The sequence below is a fragment of the Polyodon spathula genome, chromosome 23 (genome assembly GCF_017654505.1).
Source record: "Polyodon spathula isolate WHYD16114869_AA chromosome 23, ASM1765450v1, whole genome shotgun sequence".
Lineage (NCBI taxonomy): Eukaryota > Metazoa > Chordata > Actinopteri > Acipenseriformes > Polyodontidae > Polyodon > Polyodon spathula.
Genome location: NC_054556.1, coordinates 12379307 through 12389329, shown reverse-complemented (window position 1 = coordinate 12389329; position 10023 = coordinate 12379307). Strand labels below are relative to the sequence as shown.

The following is a 10023-nucleotide window of genomic DNA, read 5'->3' as shown; positions in this document are numbered from 1 at the left end:
TTTGAAAGTACTAGTTAGCATGCACCACTTCACGTCATGTGCAATGTGCAGTACAGAAACTGGCTGTTGAGTTAGTAGATCATAGAAGCAGGCCTTTAAACTTCTTGTTTGAAAGGAGTGCGATGGATTAAGATACAGGAAGATAACAGTATAGGAAAGCATCAGCCAAAGTGGCATTGAACATGACAAAGCACAGGATTAACAGCCAAGCAAGAATCAGAAACTCTCCTTAAATAAGTCCCACACATTTCAGAAAACTTCAAATTGTTAAAAAAAACACTAATAAAAATTCAATGTAAAACAAAAAGACACAAGACAACTGTTCTGTTTTTCTTAACCAAGTTTATTTCCACAATTTCTGAACAATACCAAATATACAACACTGACAGCAAAGCCTTGGAACACTTTCACAAACCATCACTTGTATAGAGAACTAGTTGGGAGAACAAAAACGAATGTGTCTGAAGACATGTTACCTATTTCTGGTATTCAGAAGTTCTTGTAAGCAAAATTGTTAATAAAATATACACAATGCCAAGAGTCAAGTACAAACTTGTGAGCCAAATGCTCCTTTTTTTTTGTTTTCTTCAAAAGACTCAAGAATCAGAAAAGTGCAAAGTTGTAGAGATTTAACAGCTTGTGGCACTCTGAAGTCAACTATTCAGTTTCACAAACACTCCTGAATTACACACACACTCCTGAATTACACACACACACACACACACATTTAAATGCAAACTATTGCTTTGGATGTAAAAAATATAGGGTTTCAGTACGGACCAGTGACTATAGTACCTGCCAATGCATCTATTGGGCTGTACATTATTCATAAGGGCATGTTCCAAAAGGTACAGGAACTTAACAGCAGCCAAATAGGGTATGCAAGGGAAGCTGAAAACGGGACAACAGTGGCATTATAATGTATGCGATTCAAAGTAAATGCAATTTTTTTTTTTTTACTTCAATGGCTAAATATCATTTACATAGCGACCAAACAAAGAAAAAAAAAGTAAATCAGGAAAAACACACTTTACATGTTTGCCAATACAAGAACTTTTTATTGCACTGAATAGTTGACAAGCTGTGAAAGTCCTACAAAAAGAAAATAAATGTTTCTTTTTCAGCAACTAGAAATAAGGACGGACTTGACTGTGTTGAAAAAATATTTGTTTTTGTAATACTCACCATCTTTCATTTGAAAATATAAATAAAAAGTGGAAAATATACTTAAGTGAAAAATGCACCCCTCCCCCTCCCCCTCCCCCTCCCATCAAGAGAAATAATTTAGTGGTCTTTGGATATTTAAAAGTAAAGTTTTATATAACAGTTAGCTGCAGGTATTGTTTTTGTGGTTTGTACAGTAAATGCCTTTTTTCTGCAGGAAGATTTATTTCACAAAAAAAACACCTAGCCAGGAAAATAACACCCAAGTCTCAGCAAAGCTTTTCTTCTTGTCTCTTGCTTTGGGTACAGAATTTCAAATCGGTGCTCCATACATGGCAACAGTTTTGGCCAAAAACTAATAAAGCAACAGTCTGTAATCATATCTTGCCTCACCACAGTGAGATTAATAAACAGTTTTCAATGGGAAGGAAAAAAGTGCATAAATATTTATTTTAGAATGAAATTAAATAAGGCTATATATCCAGCTGTCAACAAGATTATTATTATTTAACATGGAGCACATTTAACCAAATTTTCAAATTAATATGTTTAAATGTACACTATTTAATTGTATTTATTTATTTATATAAAAGATGCAAAATAAATAAATGTTAATCTCTGCGACTAGGGTATTTCCAAGAAGACATCAAACCTGATTTACAGTATTTTCTCCACCTGCCCTCCCACTTATAGGCAATGGATAAAAGCACAGGCCAGAGATAGCACAGCCTTGTGCAAACCACAATGTTTCAGGCACAGGTTAACTGATGGTCACTGTGGATTTACACCAGAGTGAATGGCACCTTAACAGATTATGCCTACATTGCAAATACATAGCAGGGTTTTAGTTTGTTATTACATTAGAAAGGTCATCCTGAAAACACACAAATAAATTGCTCCCCATTAATAGACAACACTTTTATACTGCATAGTAAAAAATAATGACATGGCTTATCTATATATTTATTTTTTTTTCTTGACAATGTAAATTAAATAATCATAAAATAAAAAAACTAAAAATACCAAAAATATCACAGTGCAGTATTATTACAATTTGTTTCCGTAACAGTTGTACATATGTTTACATTGCACCATATTTAAGAGGCATGTACAAAAACAAAACAAAGATATCCAGAACAATCCCCCATTCCACTCAGGTGGGGGGGGGGGGGGGGGGGGGGGGTATGTTTGGATACAAAACAATTGCTGGATAAAATGCGCCCCTATTTCTCATTGTTCTGAATCTGCTGTAGCATTTCAATAGGTTTACACAGCCTTAACCCTCAGGAATAAATACTATCAGATTAGCAAATCTACACCAGAAAACCTTCCTTAAAAACACAAAGCCATACAACCAATTTTTATCCAACGCCATTTGTAAAAACCTTGACTGCCAGAATCTTTTACATGCAAAAGGTTTCTATTAAACAGATTTCAGAGACTAGGATAAGCCAACAGAGGTCTTATTTCTATCACCGGTGAAAGATTCACTCTTAGGATCTTTTGGGCTTTCCGTCTCACTTCTTCGTCGGAAGTAGTATCGTCCACCTTGATAACCTTTGACCTTAGGTAATTCTCCCTTATCTCAGATTCCTCCGGACCCTCATCAGCCAGGGTTAAATTTGCAGAGGTTTTTTTCCTCGGTTGCAGCTCCTCAGTTTCTCCTAGCCTTTTCCGTTTCCTCACACAAACCTCTTGTTGGATGTTCAACACTTTCATGGAAGCTACTCCGGTCCAGTCCGTAGACAGCTTGTCAGGTTCCACACCGGTGGTTCTGCTGATCCTAATGGAAGAGGTTTTGCAATTGTTGCTTTCTCTCAAAACTCTGCCATTTTGGCACATGGGTGCAGGGCCACCAATTAGTGACACAGACATTTTTACTGGACAGGAAGAAACTCCTTTCGTCATTTTACTTGCGTTCTCCAATGGCTGCACCTGAGTTATTGATAGTTTTGGCGTTCTGAGAGAATTTGACATAGAAATTCCAAGGGACCTAAAGTCTGAATGGATCTGTAGCCTGGCAGTTGGACTCCCTGAAGGTGCAGTTAGTTTTGTTAATGTCAAGCATGGCTGCTTTCCATTACTGTTCCCCAAGAGTGCAGTGGAGGATGAAGGTTTTGATAGGACTGCCATTGTGTGCCTTAGCGTATCCTGCGAAAGATTTCTCAACAGGATTTTTGGTTGTCTTTTGAAGATTATTTGAGAAGCAGCACTTAAAGTATATTTGATTTCCTTTTTCTTGGATGCAGCTTTTCCAGATCGTTTCTTTACCACTTTGACTTTAGAAAATGTGCCCGCAGATTTCAAAGCCATTTCCACCGATGGAGTTTCTGCCATACAGGATTCGTACCCATAAACGTCCTTGCTTCTCAGCACAGTGGCCTTGTGCCCTTCTTCCTTAAGACTCTCAAGGAAAGATACCAGTTGTGTCTCAGTGTCAAGAAGGTCCTTTGACATAGGGCTGAACACTCTCAAGGCTTCCACTAATGCAGTTTGTCCAGCCGAGGAGATTCTGGACCAGGAATGGACTGCCTTCTTCTCTGCACTCTCTTCTTCACAATTCATGGCATTAGTCAATGAACGAGCAACAGAAAATCCTCAAAACAGTCTTCAAGTTCAGCCCTGAAAGCAACAAAAATAGAGAATTAGTAAGATGTTGAAGGCCAATTAAACCATTAAATGGCAAGCCATTAAACCACGAAATCCCTCCAAGTCAACAACTATACAATACATATTCTTGTTGGACACGGTACGGTATGGTAGATATCTTTGGGTATAAAATTAGAGATTATACAGTACTACATTTTAGTCTTTTTATAACCTAGCCTTTTAGGTAAGGAAGCAAGAGATTGTTAAAAGGGTTATTAAACAGGGCCCAGGAACCTACTCAGTAATGCGAATTCAGTACAGTGCAGTTCTTTTAATTGGCTGCAATAAGGTTCTGTCGTACTGTTCTATATAATGTATTTTACCTGTAAAATAGGATTTTCAATAAAATATAAAACTAGTAGCTATGGGTGACATCACCAGTAAATTATGCAAGTTAGTACCATGGAAGATTCGAACCTTTCTTCGGTAAGGTGTTCCAAACCTCTTAAGGTCAAAACATACCCTTCGTTAAAGCCCTAAAAGAATAGACAATTCTTTCCATGAATTCTCTTTACTATGTGTTATCTTCATTTATCTTACTTAGGATTTTGTTCTTGAAAACTGTAGAGAATTGTAGGGGACAACACCCACCCCACCCCACCGTGTTTCCAAAAGATTAGTCACCGAGTCAAGTCTTCAACACCTCGCACATCATAGTGGAAGAGTAGGCAGCCTACAGCATTTTTGAATAAAGCCCATAATTGACTGCGACAAAGTACATTGATAATATCAGGGATGTCTGCCTGTTTTCTGAAAAGACCGAGTGACACATGCAAGAGAAAACATGTTACTTGTGGTTTTAGGTTGCGTATAACCACGGCAGTTCTAGTGTTAATATACTCAACATATCAACATTACAAACACCAACACATTTCAACATTTTGCAGCATCCTGTAAAGGCAAGCATAATGCCAAATTTACAAAAAGCCACATTTCCATCTGCACCATGAAACCAGTCTGAAAAACAAATCTCATCTCGTTCCCAGTATCGAACTGCAGCCTATAATCCAACACATAAATCGGACATTACATAAAAGCTAAACTTAATCTACATGCATCACATTTAATTGCTATTAAGAAAGCAAGTCACAGCCAACCTCCACACTTTCCCCGACAGCACAATCTAGTATTCACAGTTCTGCCTACATGTTTTTTTTTCTTTCTGAGTTTTAAAGCCCACTTCTTATTGCCTTCACATTGGACACTTTAGGTTAGTGAACACCATGTCTATGGCAGGACACTATAACTGAAGAGCAGCTCCTGAACTCAGTCAAAGCATCTTAAAAATGATCAGTATTTATTAAATAGAACCACTAAGAACGATTTCAAACATAACAAGATAAGGTGTGACAGTTAGATCAGCAATATTGTAGTGCCAGGACAAACATGGTACTTTCATGTTCGGATATCAGCTGAACATTCAGCCAAGCATGTGAATATTTGTTCATTTGCAAAACGTAAATCAACACCTTTATATGCAACACTGTATTAAAGTAAGAATAGGCAGTGATGTGGTTATAATTTCAAACAACAGGGCATTTTAACGAGAAAGGGGACAATCCTTTTTATTTAGTAGATTATATAGGGGGCATTACGGCTATGGCCAAAAGTTTTGCCTCGCCCTATAGAATGAACTAATTTGGCTTCATAAAGTCGAATGAAACCTGCTGAATAATGTTACGTTAACATACTGAATGACATACCGCTTTGTAGTTTTCCACATAATGAAAATCTGACAAACTTAAAAATATGACATTTCAAAATCTAACACGAAACACTATAGCACTATTATGGCTTCCTGTAGACACTTGCGATATCATTTTGTTCACATTAGGAGTGCACCGATAAGATTTTCTTGGATAGCCGGATACGGATAGCCGACGATTCTCTGCCCATATCGATCGATACCGATACGAACAGACAGAGTCAGTTGAATCCCCCTAATCTCCAGCAACCAATCAACGCACTGCTCATTCGCTGTCTTTGCCACAGAGAAAGACAGGTAAAAAAAAAAGAGTCGTTGTCCCCCCTCCCCAGTAACATCTCATCAACCCTTTGCGGTCCTACGTCGGACCAGGTGCGACGTTACAATTTTCCCTTTCCAGTCTGATGTTGGACTCTGTCCGACATCAAAAAGACATAAAGCACAGGTCACTAGTCGTTTTCTCTCCAGAAAATGCCGAGAAAACCTTTCAATGGCCAAGTGAGACCGATAGGAGCCGAATGAAGCCAAAAAAAAAAAAAAAAAAAAAAGGGGGGGCGTATCTGATAGACCCATGCACCACGGAGATAACACTGACATAAACAAAGGGGATAGCTGCTTCTACATCCAGCGCTCAAAGAATATCAGACATTTGCAGAGCTTTTTGAGATGTTATAGCAATAAAATAATGACTTGGATCTCATTATTGAGGAGTTTGGTGATAAAATGAATGCTCAGGTTAGGATTTATCAGTATGCACGTCTATAAAGAGGTATGTGAAAAATACAGCGAACAAGGGGTGGAGCTTGGCTGGAGATGCAGTACTGAGTGTCCTTTTTATTCAGTGCCTTTTAATCCCATTTTACTCTGAAAAAATATATATTTTAAAAACAGCATGTGTAAAATAAACAGCGCGTGTGAAAATAAACTGGACCCGACGCGCCTGACAAGTGCTGAATAAATGGACCTGCTTAGATTTGCATTATCTTCAGTGAATACAACTATATCGTCATTTTTCCAAACAGTACGTTAGAGGTAGCCTACCCCTTCCTGCAATGGAACTTTCAACAGCTGCAAGTCCGGTTGATAATTTTATTTTGCGTCTCCATACATGTATAATATCTCTTTCATACAAGCATGTGGAGTTATTATTAATTGACTGACTGCCCACATCGCAACCAAGATATGTAGAAAATCTCTCATAAAGGTATAGGCCTAATCAATCTACAAACCACGTCGCAACCACAAATGCATCACATACTGGAGTTCTCAGAGAAGCGTTTCACCCACGTGGATTCACTTACACTTATGCACTACATTACTAAGGCCTTACCTATTTCACCGCCGTGAAAAACGTGACACAGACCGTGAAATTCAACAGGATTTATTGATTGACACTTAACAACAGCCAATAACCATTCTGGGCTCTCATCACTAATTGGTAGACATGGGCATCCGGGGCGGGTTTAGTATCCTAGAAGAGCTCAACTGATATTGTTAAGCGAGTGAACATTTTGTGTGTGTCCAAAATGAATAAAAAAATTAATTTTAAAAAAATCTACAATAATTACTGCAGCAGACTGTGTACAATAATTTTGCATTCTACGGGTGGCAAACTATTTTGTACAAAACGAAAACAAAAAGCTAAACAAAACAAATGTTCTGAAATAGCGACACGTGACAATGTAGTAATGTTAAATATTACTAGTTTCGGCTACAGCTGGAACTGATTTAAAACAAAATATGTATAAAATACATTAACAAAGTAATTTATTCTTGATCTGCATCATCACCCTGTATTTGTTCAGACACATTCTCAGCAACTTTAGAAGAAACACAGATTACATTCTTGAGAGTAAATTAATACATACAAGACACGTTTTTAATTTCATGGAATATTCGATTTCATTAAAATATTACAGATGTGTTCCCGTGGGGTCCCAATCGATAAATAATTTGATTATTATCGTTAAACCTAATTATTCTTATTCTTATCGGTAGTTAAAATGTGACTGACTGATAACCTGCTTGGAACGGGGACTGATAATAAAGTTTTGTTTTGCCCCAGTCCGCTGCAGTTCTTTTAATTGGCTGCAGTAAGATGCTGCTGCAATGCAAGCTTACTGTACATCGCAAACTGCATCAGCTACATGTACATAAACATGCATTTATTTAATGTTAAAAAAATTAACTAACACTTTGAAAAAATCAATAGATCTCGTCCTGGGACAATAGCAACTTGAAATTCTGCTGCAGTGAGCAAACTGCTAGGGTTCAAGTATTTATTTTTTGTTTAAAAAAATAATAACTTACAAAAACTATCCCAAAAGAACAAACAAGGCAAAAAAAAACCAAAAAGTAGCGCTACATACAGATTGTCAAACAGAACCATTAACTCTGTTTAAAAACTAGTTCTTTGTATTTTGTGCAATTCCGTAAAATGACCCTAAATACAGTCAGCAGTTCTGTGGCATGTAGGCGCAAAACAGCTGGTGGCTGCAGTTCAGCTGCTGCTCAGGAATTCATCTGTGCGTTTACGGGAACTTGTACATCCTGTGTGAACCATGTGACACTACACTATATAAACGCACGCTCCAATGCCCCATATTTAACACTAGTCCCCTTTCAGTTAAAACAACACCAAATCAGTTTCCATAAAAGATACTCTCTAAAACAGACAAAGAAAACTGGAACTGCATTCTCTAGAATATTTAAACGTGGTGGCGTCTCCTTGGAAAACGAATCAATTTTTAAAAAAGGCCGTCCCTGAAAAACAAAAAAAAAAAAAAAAAAAAAAAACATTTCATCCCAAATGGAAAAACTAATAAATACAGAAACACAGGCCAATAACCCTTTAACCACCAGACTGTCAGTAGGCAGGGTCTTCCATTTGCACTGACACTAAAAACCAATAAAACCAGCGATTACAAAATACTCTGTGTATATTAGATATAATGAACCCAATTCCAAGGTCAAAATTAGCTCAAGCAAATCAAATGACATCAAGGTTAAGCTAGGCAAGGTGTAACGATGACTTCAAACTTATTATCCATATATGCTACTAAACTATATCTTATAGCTATATTTCTAAATTATAGGTATATATATATATTGTGTGTGGTGTGTGTGATAAAACTAATACTCGCTATATTTTTTTTTGTTGCAATACTTTGTTACCATATGGTAGTCATCAGCAACACCTCGAGCACACATCTTAATGGCAATTGGTTATTTTATAACTATACTGTACGCCAACAATGGAAGTAGTCAAAAGACGTTGGTTACTAGTTTCTCTCAAATGTTTGACAACTTGCAAAAACATTAAAAAAAAACACTACCTTTAGCATTGTCAAAAATTGACAAACTCTAGAATACATAATTAACGTTCATTGCTGAACTACTTTACCGTACGGTAATATAGCGGTATGCTTGCTGTACTGGAGAAAAGTACGGCAGTGCTTCTTACAATATATACGGTAACCCACGCGTCAAAAAATAAAGTTACCCAATTTATTTATTTTTTTGCCGTTTTCTTATTAGGACACTGGCTTTAAAATTTAAAAAGCTACTCAGCAACTACCAAATACTTTCAGAACTTCGTTTAAATTTACGAAAAATGTACAACAAACGTATTTTAAGGAAGACAATACCGTTAGCAAGCATCAATGTAAACAATTTGCTTGTTGAATAATGTTTCCTACAATTGGAGATATACATCCTGTAAAAGGCAAATATGAACTGTAACACTGAGGTGAAGAAAAACAAGAGAAATTAAAAGGTTCGCGTCTCTTTAAATTCTTCGCACAAGCCTACTTCAGTATTCTCACAACAAACATTAAAATGGTTTACAGAAGACACGGAGCATGTGATCCAGGGATTACTATGGGAGTGTGTCACAGACCGAAAACTAAAACAGACATTTCAAAAAGACATAACAATGCCCGCAAAAGAAAAATAGAAAATAGTTTGTGTTACCTTCAATAAGGGTGGTGAATCCAAGCTCCACAAACAGTACAGTATTATAAAACACAGAGACGACGTACCATCAGGTTCGCTCTGTCTTCAAAACAGCGACACACAATGCCAAAGACAGCGGTGCTGAGAAAGGGGAAACTGGGTTCCAATGCCTGTTCTCGGGATGTGTTTTTTTTTTTTTTTTTTGGAGGACTGGTTGGCGTCTCACTGAGAAAGACAGTGACCAAATTAAAATGGCTGCCACCACATAGCATAGGGAGTTTCAGATCAAGATAACAGGCAAAGAAGGGGGCAGGCTTTGTCTGTAAAAAAAAAAAAAAAAAAAAAAAAAGGGAGGTGGGGCGTACCGGAGAGTCTCCAGCACGCCCCACCCCTTTCCCCACCTCCTTTGCCCCCCGTGGAGACAGACCCCCTCAAAAAGGTGTGGTCAAATTAATGATATATGGAGAGGGAGGGGTTTGAAACAAACGCAGCAGTTTGGGGCGGGGTGTGGGTGTGGGACATCAAATCATTAGCAAGTGATTCGCCCAAGG

At 37.5% G+C, this 10023-nt stretch overlaps 1 protein-coding gene across 2 annotated transcripts; it reads right to left on the bottom strand.

Moving 5' to 3' along the window:
- Positions 1–723: 723 nt before the first annotated feature.
- Positions 724–9772, bottom strand: LOC121298238. 2 transcript variants are annotated; one of them, XM_041225234.1, is made up of 2 exons: positions 9491–9772; positions 724–3786 (listed from the first exon to the last, which is right to left on the bottom strand). In XM_041225234.1, exon 2 carries the CDS (start codon positions 3727–3729, stop codon positions 2599–2601), a length of 1131 nt encoding a protein of 376 aa, XP_041081168.1. In that variant the 5' UTR covers positions 3730–3786; positions 9491–9772; the 3' UTR covers positions 724–2598. The 2 variants fall into 2 exon arrangements, with proteins under 2 accessions (XP_041081168.1, XP_041081169.1); XM_041225235.1 differs by having other exon boundaries at positions 9559–9772.
- Positions 9773–10023: the final 251 nt, after the last annotated feature.